Source organism: Vombatus ursinus, unplaced genomic scaffold (genome assembly GCF_900497805.2).
Source record: "Vombatus ursinus unplaced genomic scaffold, bare-nosed wombat genome assembly UNPS02014779.1, whole genome shotgun sequence".
Lineage (NCBI taxonomy): Eukaryota > Metazoa > Chordata > Mammalia > Diprotodontia > Vombatidae > Vombatus > Vombatus ursinus.
Window position 1 is genome coordinate 47018275 of NW_020954557.1, and position 19003 is coordinate 47037277.

At 36.3% G+C, this 19003-nt stretch overlaps 1 protein-coding gene across 3 annotated transcripts in view; it reads right to left on the reverse strand.

The window, feature by feature from the left end:
• Window positions 1-19003, reverse strand: part of UBR3 (ubiquitin protein ligase E3 component n-recognin 3) — a 309463-nt gene that overhangs the window by 93873 nt on the left and 196587 nt on the right. For all 3 annotated transcript variants that reach the window (XM_027865976.1, XM_027865977.1, XM_027865975.1), the window contains exons 25-26: window positions 8599-8748; window positions 3725-3858 (exon numbers count right to left, since the gene is read on the reverse strand). In XM_027865976.1, the coding sequence (XP_027721777.1) occupies window positions 3725-3858; window positions 8599-8748 (284 nt within the window). The remainder of the gene's footprint in view (window positions 1-3724; window positions 3859-8598; window positions 8749-19003) is intronic.

Consider the following 19003-nt stretch of genomic DNA (forward strand, 5'->3'; position numbering starts at 1 on the left):
GAAGGAAGGAAGGAAGGAAGGAAGGAAGGAAGGAAGGAAGGAAGGAAAGAAGGAAGGAAGGAAAGAAGGAAAGAAGGAAGAAAGGAGAAAAAATACTGCTGAGTAAAGAGGGACTTTCTTGGCAGATTTAAAGACATACATCAGCACAAATCAAATATGCACAGTAGGTGAATAGCCTTCTAATGTTTGCAAATCAGAAAAACTACAGGAGGTTGGCTTGTCTTCCTTTTACATTTCAGAACTGCTTCAAACTACCAGCAGATTTTGGTGTTAAGATCATTTTTAAAAGTTTAACATTAAATAATATAATGAATAAGCTGCTTTCTTTGGCACTGCATTTTAAAAACAGATCTAATATTATTTCATAAAAGTAGATAAGAATAAAATGCCAACTTTGTTTATTATCTTTAAAAACCTACTACTGAATACTGTATTGGAGGCTCTAATTCAACAGCAGTTAGAATCAGTAAGCAATGATTCTTGAACTAATGTACCAACTGAAATACCTCCTATTTCTTCACAAAATATGTGATCTTCCTAAATAGTTATAATTTTTTACATGAAAAATGCATGCAGGATGTGCTGAACCTGGGTGATGCTTCCAGGCACAGGTTGCCCCAGGGCCCACGGCCACTGCCAGTGGGGCCCATGCTCACTGCCCCCACACAACCTCTCACCCCCACCTCAATCCCCAGCAGCATGGAGAGAGAGAGAAGGGGGATGGGTCAAGGTAAAGAAGCTGGCCTCTGAACTTGGGGTAAGCTCACTCTTTTAACGTTGTAGTTTTAACTGCTGATGAGATGTTGATTATCTGTTTAAAGTAATTTGGAAATGCATTTAACAAAACTGAAGTCACCTGATTGGTAATAGGTTTGTTGCAAGTTCCAATTTGGTAAACTTTTTGTATCAGTTATGTCAAGCAATTTTTTTATAATTTGGTTACAGCTAAAACAATTCGGCTATTGTTGGTTATTGTTTTAATGTGTAAACTTGCCAAAAAGCTTGTTTGGGTTATGGTTTGCTGAGAATTTGCAAGTATAAGGAAATAATTTCTGACAATTGACTTTTTACACCAGAACAAATATAAAGTTGAGATGGAAATCCAAGAAAAGTTTTTCCTAAACTGTGATTAATGAAACTTGCCTTTTGAGGTAAAAGCTCATGGACTGTAAATGATTTTATTTTGAGTTGTCTGATGGATCACAATAATTCATCAATGATCAATACTCCACCATCTGACAGAAATGCCACAAGCTACTCAGAAAATGTAATACTGGTGGGAAGTCAGCATCGGGAAAAGCTGAGAGGATAATATTAGCTTCAGTCTAAAAAGGATCCTCCTGACTCAGTTTCCCCATTACATTCCTTTGAAAAGGAATGCTACCCACCTGGCTGTTCCTGAGTCTGGCTATGAGGTGGATTTGATACCATATGGTTGGAAAACTGAATTATCTGAATTCAAGCAGAGCTACGGATGTTTTATCCTGAAATATTTGGGCCCTAAATTTTTTATAGCAAATTTCTATAGCCAGAGCAAATAGATAGCAACAGATATAAGCACAATGCAAGTGTGTGAGATCTTGCTGTTTTGACCTGAATGTATTGTCATTCAATATCCCCAAACAACTGAAATTAAGTCAGAAACATCTTTGGTTTGGTTTGGGTAGGAAAATTTCAGTGATAATTGAAGTAAAAGTTAGTCTCTTGGCAAATTCATTTGTGTAACTATTGAACGCAGGGGTGGCAAATCTCTACCTGCAAAAGTGTTACTTAAACTTCTGAAAAAGTAACAAGATCAGATAATCCTGCAGGTCAAATGTGAATGATTTTAATGGGGCTCCTACACTTTTACTTCTCCCTACATATTGGCCCTGCAGTCTTTTCTGTCAGATTTGTGTCTTCCAGACTACAGTTGGTAGCAAACAGCAGGTACTAGTCAATGTCCCCCCATCATCCCCAGGGTACAACCTGTGTTCAGTTCCACTCAACCTCCTCTTTGGGACCCATCAAGGCAGGGACAGCTCTATGCCCCTTGCCATCAGGAAGCAGTTTCAGAAACCAAGATCTTCGCTCCTTACCCCAAAAGAATTTGGGTCCTATTTGTTTGAGGGAGGAATGATGGGGATGGGATCTGAACCCCTAAAAGGAAAAGACTATGTCTTTGGGATCTGGACTCCAAAAGGAAAAGCCCTGGACTTTCCCACATGGCCAAATCTCTGGGGTTCATCTGAGGCTATAATTCTATCCACTGGCCTTTCGTTATGGCCTATGCCCAATCTCCCAATTCTCTGTTACCCTTAACCTAGCCTAGCCCTCCACTGTCTTACCTCCCTATGGCCCCGGGCCACTTAATCTTGTCTAGGCTCCATTCTCCCTTGGCCATGTGGTCCATGTCCCTGGAGTTCACCTCAGACTACTTGGCCACTCCTAGATCCTTCCCACAGTCTTTCTGTATGTAAGGTCCATCTGGCCTCCTTAAGGGGCTCAGACTCTTAAGATCCGGCCCGCTTGCAATAGCGATACAAATGCTTAGATTCCTTAAGAGTCTGGCCAATACGGCAGATTCTTTAAATCTCACCCACCCCCAATTGATGTTCTATTAAACCTTGTCTTTGCTGAAAAAAAAAACTTATGTAATTGAGCTTTAAGGAAAAAAGATTTAACAAATTCACATAATAATTTTAGGATTAAGTAACGAGTCACTTCTTCGCATATCTGACTAAAAAGTATCTGAGCTACACAAAGCTAAAGACATTCTGGGCTTCATTCATTCAATAAATATTTATTAAGCATCCACTATGTGCATAGCTCTGTAAGGAAGCATAAAAGAAATATAAGACATAGTCTCTGTCCTCTAGTATCTTACATGTTAGTTGGAATGTCAAAACATACATAATTGGAACAATTAACAATTCAAGGCAGGATAAAAATGAACTGACAAAGTGAGTGACACAGGCATTATGTGCCAAAGGAGTTCAGAAAAGAGAAAGACAGATGATAGATATTGGTGAAATTGGGCAGATTTTTGTGAAGGAAGTGGTATGTCAGGTAGGACACCTTAAGAATGGGTAGTATTTGGAAGAAAGAAAGAGGGCAAAGACATTCAGATAGAGAATATGAGAAAAGGCTTGAAGATGGGAATAAGCATGACATGCTTAGGGACAGAGAAGATACTGTCCATGCTGTAAGAGGCTGTGACAAGTAAGAAAGCCACACATCCTAGCCAACAAAAACAAAAGCATTTACTAAACATCTGCTATGTACAAGGCAACAGAGATAGAGCACATTCACAGACATACACTTTATAGAGTCTATACAAACCCATATTAAATATCACTGCAAGGAGTTCTATTGCATATCTATTAAAAAAAAAACTAAAAAGAATTAAAGAGTTCTTAGACTATTCAAACTATATATCTAAAAAGTATTTCCCTTTTCTCAAACTACATATCTAAAAGGCATTTCCCCTTTAACTGCCGTGAAAAATATGAACGGTTATTTTTGTCAAAATTTTATATTACTTTAATATCTGAAATTTCAATTTTAATAGAAATTTCCATACAATATAATAATACTGTCTACATTAAAAAAAAAAACTTCTAGATTTCATATCAGCATGCCATTTTGGGTTGCAAATAAGAACCATAAAATCATACGTTAATGGGATTGGGGGGGAATATCCACCAACTTGAGAGTCAAGAATTCAATCATATTGAGTACTTACATCCTTAAAGAAACGCTGTAGTAAGGAAAGCCTAACATCATGTACTGCAGCACATGTATCCCAGGGGTATATCTGCTCCTCTTCGGTGGTTGGCAGTTTCTTTGGCTCTGTGCTATTTCGGCACTGCCCCAAGACTAAAAAAAAAAAAAAAAAAATAGGAAGTAGGCAGAAATAAATCACAGAACTGACGAAATTTATTAAAGGAAACAAGTTATTACTTAGATGATACACTCAATTTCCCACCCCAGCCCCATCCCCAAATACAGATTAGAAATGCTTCCAAAATAAAAATTATGAAAAAGTGGTATCTCTAAGATGACACCTAGGGACTATATATACCTTCAATCCTTCAAGGATCTGAGTGATTTTGTCATTACTGATAATCCCTCCACTGCCCCTTTATGTAGGGTTCATTAGTTGCTGAAGCTGAAAAATACATCACCCTGAAGCCAACTTCCTAGTTGGCTAGTTCCAACTAGCCTAGTTCCAACTGCTCTAAACTTAGCTAGATAGTCCTCACATAACAGACACAGAATATATTCCTTAGTCCATACGCTCTAAGTATAACCTTTAAGAACAGAGGGTCTCCAAGGCCTTTTGAGGCCATCATGAAGCATCACATTAGAACGTTAGTGTAAGTAAAATACTTCAAAAATAGAAATCATTTACTTTTCCTTTTTGTAAATAATGCTAAAATTAGAATTTAATTGATAACATAATTTGTGAGCCAAAGTATTCAGAAAGAGTGAGGATACAAGTATATGTTAACATGTATCAATAGAGTATTTTCTATAACCACTATCAGCCACTCCCAAAACATAGCAAATACAGGCCTCAGCATGAGGCACTGTACTTTCAGATGAATTTATAGCAGCTTCAATAAGAACAAAGTGAAGGCAGATAGCAGCTGGCAACCCCAAGACAATTAACATCAGCATGTTAAACACAATTACTGTCAGCATGTGGCAGAACACAATAAATCTCTTCCCCTTCTCCGGTGACTTCCTCAAGTATTTTTTTTTTTTTTGCACTTCTGTGAAACTGCCTCCTAACAATAATTTGCTCTATTGATCACTGTTGGTTCATTTTAACCAGAACTCATATGTATACAGATGTTAGTAGCCAAAGGAAAGGGAAGGTCCCACACAATGTTCTTTAACCCTAGCCCACACACATTCCTAGTTGTGACTTCGAAAAAAATCTCCAAAAAAATCTCTCCCTATAGGCATGAAAGTTGTTCTGTCCTTTCTAGAGTGATAACATTCTTGACTTAGCTACTCCTCAGATTGATACTTACACTCTCAAAGGTTCTGAGCCTAATGAAACAAGGATTTGTTTTGGAACTGGAAAATCTCAAAGTAGACTATGCAGATACCACATCGTACAGTATTTCTATTCAAATAAATGAACTTTGGAGTCAAGGCTCACTAACAGTAAGACTGAAATTCTCAACTGTTACATTTCTATTTATTCAGGAGATACGCTGCCAGTAAAACTTGATTAGAGCTAAAGCTTTGGATAGGCTTCTCTTTTCTTTGATTGAATCCCTAAAGAAACAGGGATAGTAAGGTCAATAATAAGAGTCAACATGATGTTGAAGATACTGTCAGTCTTAGAACCACAAAGACCTGAGTTCAAGACTTGTAATGGTAGCTTGACTCTAAACACATCATTTAACCAAGAAATTCTTAATCTGCAAACTAGGGATGATAATACCTTCACTACTCATCTTATGGGTTTGTTTTGAGGAAAGCAATTTGTAAACCTTAAAGTGTTAAATCAACATGTTTTTATTATCAAGAAATATCTACAAATGTACACAGCTATAGCTAGATGTATAAGGAGCTATAAAAGGAATCTTTTGGGGGATTCTTAATCACGAACCAGTACATTAGTAAAATGAAATGATTTAGTAAATTCGTATTTAAGAGTTTATTTTACTTATTCTGTAAAGCATCTGAAAAAGAAATATCTTTACAAAATGTTTACTTCCTCTTTACTTCAACTTTCTTGGACTGAGTCACCCAAGATCTGCATGGAGAAGGGAGAATATCAAGGAGGAAGCCTTAGAGGCAGAATTTGAACATCTCTTCTTGACTCCAAGTCTAACTCCCACTCCTGGCCATCATCTTTAGTCTTCACCACCAAGAATTATTTGGTTTTCTATGTTCTCTGAGGATTTATGCAAAGACTCTTAATAAGAGTATTAGAAACATATACTTTTCTTCCCAAGTAGAAGGAGAGTCTGCTGCCATTAGAAGTTCACTGAATAGTGTCAACTAGTAGAATCTATGAGAAGCCAACACTGCTACATGTGTCCTAACCCAAGCAATATTATTAATTGCAATAGAGTTATGAATGCACATTGTTAAAGGGAGTTTACACATGAGGAATACCCTATCTACACTATTAAAATCACAGGTTCACTGAGAACAGGAAAAGATAACTACATGATCAGAAAAGCATGTAACAAGGCATTGAAAGGTTAAAGTACGCTAGAATGGATGAGGATCAGGTAAGCAAACCTGGAAGAAAGGTCTTCTGCTCTAAGTTTTCTGAGGAGGAAGTCACCAAAAAGGGGGGTGAGAGATAGGAGAAAAAAAGGAACAGGAGTCCTAAAGGGGAAGAAGCAATGAGAGCTGTGAAATTCTTCCTGTCAAGAGTTGCTAAATGGGCAATTTTTATAATAATTAAACCTGACTTCTTATCATTTTTTTTTCTTTCTATCTGTAGGAGGTATAGAAGAGGACAGCCAAAGCAGTGATCCAAATGAATCAATCATCAAAGGGTGGAGAAAAAAGGAAGTAATCTCAGAATGGGAAAATCCTGTACCAAGAGACTTTACAGGCTTTGGACTCTCACTCCATATCAACCAACTCAAGAGATGTTCAGGTGGAATATCTAACTGTTTATCTTTAAGCATTACAACTTAAGCAAATGATCCTTCCTAGAAGTAATTAAGTATTACTCTGAACAGATTTTCTTATGACTAGGGGAAAGATATCATTATCTCCAAACATATTTGGGGAGAGGGAGCAGGGCAAAGAAGAGTAGTTATTGGGGAAGAATGCTGAGAAATGCTTCCAGCTTTTTCAAAGAACTACAGCTTTAGAAATATGGGAAATCAAAACTGCCAATAGCACTACAGCATGCACAGCTTCTACTTAGACAAAGTTTCACAATAGGAACATTAGGACATCACCTATACATGATATCAACATGACCCTATCTTTGATAAAATGGAATATGTAACATTCTGGAAAGAGATACTGGACCTAGAGTTTTAAAGAAAACCTTAAACAATGCCTTTTTTCAGATAATAATGAGACAACACACCAAAACTTATGGGATGCAGCAAAAGCAGTTCTTAGGGGAAGTTTTATATCTCTAAATGCTCACATGAATAAAATAGAGAAAGAAGAGATCAATAAATTACGCATGCAACTAAAAAAGCTAGAAAAAGAACAGATTAAAAATCCCCAGTTAAAAACCAAATTAGAAATTCTGAATACCAAAGGAGAGATTAATAAAACTGAAATTAAGAAAACTATTGAACTACTAAATAAAACTAAGAGTTGGTTTTATGGGAAAAAAAAACAATAAACTTTTGGTTAATTTGATTAAAAAAAGAAAAAAGAAAAAAACCAAATTACCAGCATCAAAAATGAAGGTGAATTCACCACCAATGAAGAGGAAATCAAAACAATAATTAGGAGCTATTAGGACTGATAAAAGACCACCAGATCTGACAATTAAGAGATCACTGCTAACTCTGAAAAGTTTCAATTGACTAATGAGATTGGAAGACTGACTATAAAGGCTTGAGGAAGTGAGAGGAAAAGTATAGGGTGGAAGAGGAAAGGAACAAGCATTTATTAAGCACTTACTGCGTGCCAGGCACTGTGAAAAGTGCTTTTACAAATACTGTCTCACTTGATCCTTACAACAATCTATGAGGTCAGTGCTATTATTATTCCCATTTTACAGTTGAGGAAACTAAGGAAGACAGAGGTTAAGGCACTTGTCCAGGTCCCACAGCTGATAAGTGTCTGGGGCCACATTTGAACTCACGTCTTCCTGACTCAAGGCCCAGTGCTCTCTCCACTGCATTACTTAGCTTCTGCAGGGAATGAAACAAAGAATCAATTAGGAAGGAGTAAAAACACTGCTCTGTTGTAGAAAGGGCCTAGTTGAAGCTGGATACATGAATTCATAATGAATCCAGTTGGCACAGGTGTGAGACTTCTTCCAGTTGCATTGAGTGGCTCATGCACAGAATCAGAGAAGGCAGACAGTGAAATACTTTAGACCTGACGTTTGGCAAGAGAAGAGCAGCAACAGGATAAAGGAGCAAGGGATTTAAGAGGAGAGGACAGTGTAGAGTTGAAATGACTAAATATTCGGCCCAAGATGGAAAAGGAAGAAAGTACAGTCAGAGCAGAGGTCATGGTTTAAGAAAGTATTAAAGGATGGAGTGATTAAGGATAAAAACAAGCCATTGCTTTGGTATCCATATTTATAGTATACTGACATACAGCAATGGCTTACACAATAAAAATTAAAACTCATATATATGTGTGGATGTGTGTATGTGTATAACATAATTATTAATAATTTAAATACTATGAGGTTTACAAAGTACTTCCTTCATTACAACACAAAGATAGGTAATACATGTATTATTGCCCCCATTTTACAGATGAAGAAACTAAGACTGAGAGATTATGTAACTTACCCATGTACATGTAAGTATTTAAAATTTAAATGGCAGGATTCAAGCCTAAGACTCTTAACTCCATGTCTGGTGCTCTGCCACAATAATAAAAAGTTAGTATCTATTTTGATTCTGAGAAGTAGCTTAACAAGAAACATACCTGAAGAGGCTTGCAAAAGCACAACCAGCCCTGTGGGTCGCTCTTCAGAGGATGGGCCACTCTGTCCACAGATGACACAGTCATACACTGCTTCAGAAACTTGCTGCTCTGGTGTCACTATCTCCATAGCAATATCAGTTTCTGGAGAATCTAGAAAAAAAGGTTATATTATACCTATAAATTTCTGGAAAATCTCTCTGTAAGAAAAAGAGGTAGGAAAGTAAAACCCAAATACTTATATTTAGGTACTGATAAGGTCACTGCTTCAAAAACTGAAGCAATGGTATGGAAGTGGGGGATAAGTTTTTTAAAGTAAAACTTTTATTCAGGAAAAGGTTCACAAAATAATGAAAACAACTGACAGTTATACTGACATTTTGACATTAAAGAATGCAATATGTGAATTCTAAGGTTACGTGTTTCATTGGGCAAAATGATTGTCTTGTTAAAATGCTTTTTAAAATGACTCATGATGGAAAATGCTATCCACATCCAGAAAAAGAACGATGGAGTCTCAATGCAGATCAAAGCATACTGTTTGCTTTCTCTTTTTTTTTTCTTCTTTCTTGTAGTTTCTCCCATTGGTTCTAATTCTTCTTTACAACATGACTAATGTGAAAATAGGTTTAATATGAATGTGTATGTTGAGCTTATATCAATTTACACACCATCATGGGGTGGGGGAGGGGGAAGACTGGGAGAAAATTTGGAACTCTAAATCTTACGGAAGTGAATGCTGAAAACTAAAAATAAAATAAATTTATTGATAAAAATAAACTGGTACTAAACATGAAAATGTGAAACACTTAATTCCTTATAAAACTTTAAAAAGATAGCACTGTAAAAGGACTTTATTTATGTCTTAGAAGGGAGACTTTAAAAATACTCAGACCCTCCTGGGAAGAAGCTTTCATAGTATTCTTTTATGTACACATAACATTCAGACACATGTATAATCAGTTTATTGGACTTAATACAAATAACACAAAAAATCAGCAAGATGCACTATGTGAGCTACTCCCCATCTATCCCAACAATCTCAAAACAAGAAGTATGTACCAAATGCATATCAACATCCACAAGGGAAGATGATGAAACATTTGCATACAAGGTAAAGTGTTCTGAAATAACAGTAAAGTACCAAACTACCTAAACCTTCCACTCACTCTAATTCCTAAGATTTTGCCACGTAGGTTTGGTTAGCTTTTCCCCAAGGTCCTAGGCTAAGCTAGATTCCTTTCTTAAAAAGTACAGAAACTCTCCTTAAAATTTGCTTGGCTTAGGGGAAAGAGGCTCAAGATCAGTTTCTGAAGCTTCTGAGCATGGACCAAATAGGAAGCTGTGTTTAGCTTAATCAACAGTGTCCTCACTTAATATCCTTGTTGGATGCCCTCCACAGTAATAGCTAGGAACCCATCCTTCTGTTAACTGTAGACTTAGAAGAGTAGTCTCATTTCACTCCAACATCTGACCTATCAAGCAAATGACCTAAGTCAGACCCAGACCACTGAACACTCTATTCTTTTCCCTCCTAGCATAAGCAACTTAGAAGGATTGTATTTCAAGCTATTCTGACTCAACCCAATCCCCTCAAGGCAATAACCCGGTCTGAACCCCACACACACCAGGTAGAAGGCACTGATCTTCCAACCAGGAGACAAAAAAAGGGGGTTGGAGGGAAATGCATTGGTGCAGAGCCAGCTAGAAGTGAAGATACTTTCATATCCAGGGGAAAACAGCCTAGAAAGCTAAGAAGGTCAATGTTCTCCCAGAGATTTAGAGAGAGGTCAGAGAAACTCCCACAACCCCCAACTGGAATACATTAAAGGGGCTTTGCTTCAGAGCCCTTTGCTGAAAAGAAAAAAAGGGGGGGGGGGATGGTAAAGGAGGGCCCTTAAAGATAAAGTAGTGGGGAAAAAATCTGGGTATAATAATTTAGCTTCTAAGCAGATAAACCAGTCATGCAACTCAAAGACAGAAAGAAAAATGGGTAAGAATTTTTTAAATGCCCAGAGCATAATGAATAAATGTTATAAATGATAGAAATAAAAACTCAATAAAAAAGAGGGCAAGAAAAAAAAATTCTGTGATTTCCCAGAGATCAAAGAACAAAAGTAAAAAAATTCACAATGGTTCAAAAGACAAATAAAATTTCTAAATGAAAATAGTAGAGTGGACACCAGGAAATCAGAAATCTAAGCTATTAAAGAATAAATAAATAAGACAAATTACAGACAACTTAAAATCCATGAAGGATAATCTCTCTTAACAGATTTGCTGTAAGAAATTGTGAAAGGGGTGATTTCAGAGAAACCTGGGAAGACTTACATAAACTGATGCAGAAAGAAGTGAGCAAAACCAGGAGAATAATTTATACAATAAGAAAACAGAAAATCAACTTTGAAAGACTTAAGAACTGTAATCAATGCAATGGTAAACCACAATTTAAAAAGACCAGTGACAAAGCATGCTACCCCCACTCATTAAAGAACAGTGATAGCACACTAAAGGTGTAGAATAAGACATGTATTTTCAGACACAATGAATATGGGAATTTGACTTGCATTACAATGCATATTTGTTTCAAGGGTTTGGGATTTACTCCACCATGGCAGGAAGTCTGGCAGAAAAAAAAAGTTTATGTTAATTAAAAAATATAAAATTTAATTTAAAAAAAGGAATAGAGCCTCTAAAAAAGAAAATGATAAATCTGGAATTCAAAAATACATGAGTCTAAGAAAATTAGTAGAAAAATACAAACAACTTTGAAAAAAACTATAAAGTCTATATGAATCAAAGCAACTGACTTTGAAGACAGAATGTTAGAAAATTAGAGCATTATAAAAATATTTTAAAAATTTTTAAGATTTTATAATTATATTTCTAGAATAATATAACCCTAAAGAGATGAGAATAAAATGGGTGGAGTCTTAAATTCTTTTCAATGTGTTGTCTTCCCTGTCAACAATTATTTTCCATAACTGAGTAGAAAATTAATGTTTATTTGAATCCTAATTTTAATTTTACTGGCATAGTTACTGGTAGTGTCTCATTATAATTTACAAGAAAATAACTTATAAATACTATTAATTATATAATTAAAGTCATAATATACATGATTTCATGTATTAACATAAATATCATACTCAAGGCTTCATCAAATAAGTTATCAAGTTACGTCAAGGACTTGAAAATACATAAGAATATTACTAATTCTTACATTTGGAAAAATGTGTATTAAAATTTTATCCTATTCTTAATAGGCAAAACTGTTGGACACATTCTTATACACATCAATGAAATTAGTTAATTCTTTAAAACTACATATCCAAATCACAATATACACAAATTGTTTTTTAAAAGGCTTAAAATTTGAAAAAATGTGCATATGTACATATGATTAACTAAAAAGAACAAATTATTTCCTTCAGTTGAACTTAATAAGCTCAAATAAGAAGAAGTTAAGATATGGAGGGGTTTGGGGGAAAGTTCAAGTAAGTCACTGCTTTCACTCTGCCATCTTCAATCTGCCCCACAAATTAAGTTCTGGTACCCACATTTTCTCTGCTACTTCATCAATGATGAAAAGCAACAACATATGGAGAAATGGGAACATTCTATTCAAAAATGATGAATTTAAGTGCCATGGAACTACCTGACTGGTCTATAAATGAAAATGTTGCTCATTTGTCACATCCATTCAATCTACAGACTCTACAATGACTTCGAACACACAATGGATATCAATTAGAAATGTGTTTTTTTTCAAGTCATACTAATATATATCTTTGTAGGAATGAAGTAACCATTACAGAATAGAACATTTAAAAATATTATCTTAGTGGAAAAGATATTCCTCAAAAGTTAGAGAATAAATGGTTAAATTGGTAACTTTATCCTAAAAGGAGATAACATACCTGTACACACAGCTCTAAATTAACATAAAAATCTTTCAGCAAACGAAACAGAATCACAACTTTTATGATTGCTACTTTACCATCCTGCAATAGTAACAAACATTCTTCTAAAGTGACACAACCTGATAAAATACTTCAAGTACTCTGCCTTAATTAGAACCTGCTATTCATGGAACTCTTGATTCAAAACAAAGTATTATATCACAATGATAAAGGTGCTGTCATTTAGTTGCTTTTCTAATAATATAAGGGACAGAAAATATTTAATTCCCATTTTAAGAAATACTTATTCCACAATATTTAGATTAAACTCATTTACAAATTATAATCTTCAATATTTATAATTCCAAACATTGTACTTCTACTTAAAATTTTAATTTATATAAATTTCCCCTTGCTGCCTTTTGGAAGCAAAACAGCTATAAATAAATTTAGATTGTTAATTATAAAATAATCCTGCCAATTACTTGCAAATTGTACCTTTATACCTAGTAATTTAGTGAATTTAGCCTAAAACAAGTATTTGTAACAGTATTAGAAACAATGGAAAGCAGTCTGGCAAAAGCTGAGGTGGAACCAACATGTTACACCATGTAACAATTCAAAATAGACACATGACTTGATTATTAAATATGAGATAATTTTAAAATTACAATAGAAGCTGATCATATGACTTTTACAACTATGGATAAGAAATTCTTAACCAAACAAAGGATAGAGGTAATTACAAAAAAGATAATGGATAATTTTGATAAAATGAAAAATGTTAGCACAATCAAAACTATTATAAGGATAAAAAGTGAAGCTGTCAACTGAAAAACAAATCTTTATATCAAATATCTCTGATCAGATATTTGTCTGATATACAAGATGTATAGACAGCTAACAGAAATATATTGACCAAAAGCAATTCCCAAATAGATAAGTGATCAAGGGATATGAAAAAAAATTATTTTGGTATATATGCAAGTCTTTATTTTGTTACTGACTTAACTGGAATACATGCCATGCAGAGGAATTGGCTGAAGGTATTCCTTTTTCTCAAAAGGTACTCCCTCTTTGATTCTACATGTTTTTAATGATTTCTCTTGATTTTTTTTTTTACTTTTAAAGTTTATTTTTCAAGTTAACATATTTTTTAAAATTAATTTGCTCCATACATTTCTCAAACAATCTTTTTAAAAAACCTGAAAAACAAATAAATCCCTCAATACATACCTACATGGTCCAGAGAAAAAAAAAAAAAAAACTATCACATTATAAACTGTCCAAAAACACATCTCTGCATCTTAACCACATCACCATTCTTCAAGAGGCAAGTGGGATGTTTCACCTTATGTTTTATCATTGCACTGATTAAAGTTCTAAAGTCTTTCAAAGTTTGTTTTCTTTTTATAATGTTATCATTATATAAACTGTTCTTGTTCTGCTCATTTCAATTTTTAGTTTTTAAGGGTGTTTCAAATTTCCTCTGAAATTATCCATTTCATTATTTCTTATGTCTTTTTTGGGGGGAGGGTAGAGCTAGGCAATGGGGTTAAGTGACTTGCCCAGGGCCACACAGCTAGTAAGTGTCATGTGTCTGAGGCTGGATTTGAACATTATTTCTTATATCTTAATATTATTCCATTATATTCATATCCCACAATTTTCAGCCATTCCCCAAGAGGATGATGCCTCTTTATTTCCCAATTTTGGCCTCCCACAAAAAGAACTTCTATAAATGTTTGTATACATGGCTCCTATTCAGGTTTTTTTTTTTTTTTTTTAGGGGTAGGGGCATACAGGCTAGGAGTAATATAACTGAGTTAAAGAGAATGCATAGTTTGTTAACTTTCTGGGCATAGTATGTAATTGTTTTCCAGAAGGGGTGGACCAATTCATAGCTTCACCAAAATTTCCCTCAACATTCAGGATTTCTTGTTCCTCTAAGTATACTACTAGGCAGCGAGGTGATAAAGTGCTAGACTTTGAGTGAAGAAGTCCTGAGTTCAAATGTGGCTCTATATACTTACAAACCATTTGACTCTAAGATACTAAACTTGTCTGTCTCAGTTTCCTCATCTGTAAAATGGGGTTAATAATAGCACCTACCTCCCAGGATTTTTGGGGGGATAAAATGAAATAATACATTTGTAAAGGTATTATTGGTAGAGTTCTGAATTGGTCCATACATTCTGAAAAGTCACTGGGCAACTGACAAATAAAATGTCTCTATTCTTTGATCCAAAGATTCCACTGCTAGGAACATACCCCAAGGAAGTCAATGAAGGAAAGAAAGGTCCCTTATATAGCAAATATTTATAATAGTACTATTTGTAGTATCAAAAAATTGGAAATAAATTAGGTACCTATCAATTAAGTAATGACTACACAAATTGTGGTATATGAATGTAATGGAATATTACTGTGCTGTAAAAAATGATGAATACAGAAAACCTATCAACTGACATAAAGCGAAGCAAAGAGAACGAGGAAAAAAAATATACATAATGAATACAACAACATAAATGGAAAGAAAAACAATAAAATAACGATGTGAAAATAAAATGACCAGGTAAGGCCTCAAAGAAGAAATACGAAAAGTCACCTCCAGCTATTCCTTTACAAAAGTGGAGAATCTGAGTGTGGAAGACTACAGAAAATGTCGTACTTTCTTGATATGTTGGTTAGTTTTTTGAAATTTTCTTTTTTATTATAAAGAAAGGCTCTCTAGGCAAGGATGTTGGGAGAAACATAGTGGGAAAGGTAAGTGACATTAAAAACAAAAGACTGCAGTAAAATTAGATTTTCAAAAAATAATAACAGAAATACAAAACAGCTCTGGACATCCAGTTTGAGATGCCTGAAAGGCAGTTGGAGATACAAGACAGGAGATCAGCAGAGAATCTGGGGCAGGACAGGTAGATTTGAGAATCATCAGCATGGAGATAGTAATTAAATCAATGGGAGCTGAAGAGGTCACCAAGCTACACAATATAGCGGGAGAAGAGAAAAAAAGCTCAAGATAGAACACTTAGGGATACTTATGGTTAGAAAGTGTAATCTAGAAGAAGCAAAGGAGACAGAAAAGGAGTAGTCAGATAGGTAGAACGAAAACCAGGAGAGACTGGTGTCCCAGAAACCTAGAGAGGATAAAGTATAAAGGAAGACAGGGTCTTCAGCAGTATTAAAGGATGCACAGAAGTCAGGGAGAATGAAGATTAAGACAAGGCTATTGGATTTGGTCTTTTTTAAGAGATCATTAGCAACTGGAGAGAAAAGCTTCAGTGGAATCATGAGACCAGAAGCAAGACTGTAAGGGGTTTAAAAAGAAAGTAAAAGGAGAGAAAGTAGATGCACATAGTTCATCTTGACTACAACACTGTAAGGGACAGCAACACTTCAGGACAGGAAGATCAATCAAGACGATGAAGAAGGAAAAAACAGTACAACCCAGTTCTCCCTTATGGAACTAGATTCCACACTGGAATGAGTCCTGATGGGGAAATCAGAAGAAAAAAAAAAAAATCACAATGAGTCATTTCCCAGCCCAAGTCAACATAAAGAGACAGAAAGTCTGCAGATACTGGGGATGGCCAAACTACATGAAGTATTCCAACGCATTCCAACGCAGGGTTAAACTGAATAAGGGCTTGCCCTTTGCTGGGCACCAAGCAAGAAGTGGGCCCAGATCCAGTAATGAGGGGGCCTGATGTTTTACTAAGAACGGGAACAAACGTCAATTGGCAGCTTTGTTGCTCACAGCCCAGCAAAGGGTGATAGATCCAGCATGGACTGAGGAAGGGATCTCTGCCTAGGCATGTTGGTCCAGATAGGAAGCCCTAGGCAGTATACTGAACAAAAAGCACATAAAAAATTAAGCTGCAACTGTGTGCCTCTGACCACAGGAGCAGAGCAAAGTCTCAGACCCGCTCCCAAGGCCAGTCTGAAGCCTGCATCAGAATTATCAGGACAAGAAGTACAGATCAAAGGGAAGGCTGCAGTTCTGTCACTCTGATTCTGCAGCATTCTAGCTAGCTGACAGTGGCTGAGTCCAGCAGCAGTCTGCAGAAGTCTAACCAGAGCCAAGTCCACAGTTGTACTGTACAGACCCAAACTCAGGTTGGAAATTTGCAGAGCTCTGAACTGGAAGGTAGCACTCACACTTCACTCTAAATCAGAGGGCAACAAGGACACTGAAGGACTACAGGTATCCAGTCTGAGCTGTCCCTGAGGTCTTTGAAGAATAAAACCATTTATACCCTGAGAAAGCAGCAACAGAACCAAAACTTCCCCAGTCATTTGTTCCAGAAGCATACAGAGCCTAAATGAGTGAACAAATGAAGAATTTCACCAAAAATAGTTATTACGCTGACAGGGATGCTCAAAACACAAACCCAAAAGAAGAGAATGACCCCAAAACATTTACAACTAAAGACTCAAAAGTACAGCTTGAAGGGAGCGGAGTCAAGATGGCGGAGGGAAAGCAGTGACTGTCTTAAGCTGTCTCCCAAAGTCCTCCAAATACCTCAAAAAATGGCTCTAAACAAATTCTAAAGGAGCAGAACCCACAAAAAGACAGAGTGAAACAAATTTCCAGCCCAAGATAACCTGGATAGTTGATCGGAAAGGTATATCACACAGGGCGGGGAGAGGAGCGCGGTTTGGCATGGGAGTGCAGGCCGCAGCGACCCTGGAGCAGGCCTCAGACGACTGAATCGTGGGCAGCTGTGCCGGTTTCCAGACTTCTCAACCCACAAACGCCAAAGACAACGTGGAAGGTCAGTGGGAAAAGTCTGTGACTCTGGTGAGAGAGGAGCTAGGTCTCAGCCGCAAGTCTGGAGCGCGGCCTGGGGCAGCGACTGTTTCCTGAGCTTCTGGCCCACAGACTGAGGGGAAATCGAGTGGCTGATCAGAGGGGGATTGCAAGGATCTCTTTGCCAGTGCTGAGGCAGGAATCTCTTGCTTTACCAGTGTTTAGATCTGGGTCACAGTTCTGAGGGGTGGTCCTGGGGTGAGGAGGAGCGCTGGTGTGGTGGAGTTTGTTGTGTTGGTGGAGAGGAAACACCTTGCCCCTTATCACACCACCTTGGAAGAACTGAAAAATTTACAGGTCCCTAGAAGTACCTCTGAAAACAGCTGTACAAACCCCCGAAGCTTGGGACAGTGCACTTTTCACATTGGAAGCAGACTTTTACCTTAACAAAGAGTTTAAAACTCAAGTAATTGGCCGGGATCATGAGTAAGCAGCACAAAAAGAGTCAGACTATATTATCTTACTTTGGTGACAAAGAAGATCAAAACATACAACCAGAAGAAGGTAACAAAGCCAAAGCTCTTACATCCAAAACCTCCAAGAAAATTATTGAATCAGTCCCAGGCCTTGGAAGAGCTCAAAAGGGATTCTGAGAAGCAATTAAGAGAACTAGAGGAAAAACTGAGAATGATGCAAGAAAATCATGAAAAACAAGTCAACAGCTTCCTAAAGGAGACCCAAAAAAATACTGAAGAAAATAACACCTTAAAAAATAGCCTAACCCAAATGGGAAAAGAGGTCCAAAAAGCCAATGAGGAGAGGAATGCCCTAAAAAGCAAAATGGGCCAAATGGAAAAGGAAGTCCAAAAGATTACTGAAGAAAATACTTCCTTAAAAATTAGAATAGAGCAATTGGAAGCTAGTGACTTTATGAGAAATCAAGACACTGTAAAACAAATCCAAAAGAATGAAAAATTAGAAAACAATGTGAAATATCTCACTGGAAAAACAACTGACCTGGAAAATAGATCCAGGAGAGAGAATTTAAAAATTATTGGACTATCTGAAAGCCATGATCAAAAAAAGAGCCTAGACATCATCTTTCAAGAAATTATCCAGGAAAACTGTCCTGATATCTTAGAATCAGAGGGCAAAAGAGAAATTGAAAGAATCCACCAATCACCTCCTGAAAGAGATCCCCAAAGGAAAACTCCTAGGGATATTGTAGCCAAATTCCAGAGTTCCCAGGTCAAGGAGAAAATATTACAAGCAGCCAGAAAGAAACAATTCAAGTATTGTGGAAACACAATCAGGATAACACAAGATTTAGCTACTTCTACATTAAGGGACTGCAGGCATGGAATATAATATTCCGGAGAGCAAAGGAGATAGGATTACAACCAAGAATCACCTACCCAGCAAAACTGAGTATAATCCTGCAGGGGGAAAAAATGGTCATTCAATGAAATAGAGGACTTTCAAGCATTCTTGATGAAAAGACCAGAGTTGAATAAAAATTTTGATTTTCAAATAGAAGACTCGAGTGGAACATGAAGAGGTAAACAGGAAAGAGAAAATCATAAGAGACTTATTAAGGTTGAACTGTTTACATTCCTGCATGGAAAGATGATATTTGTAACTCATGAGACCTCTGTCAGTATTAGGGTAGTTGGAGGGAAAAAATTATATGTATGTATATATAGAGATAGATAGATAGATAGATAGATAGATAGATAGATAGATAGATAGA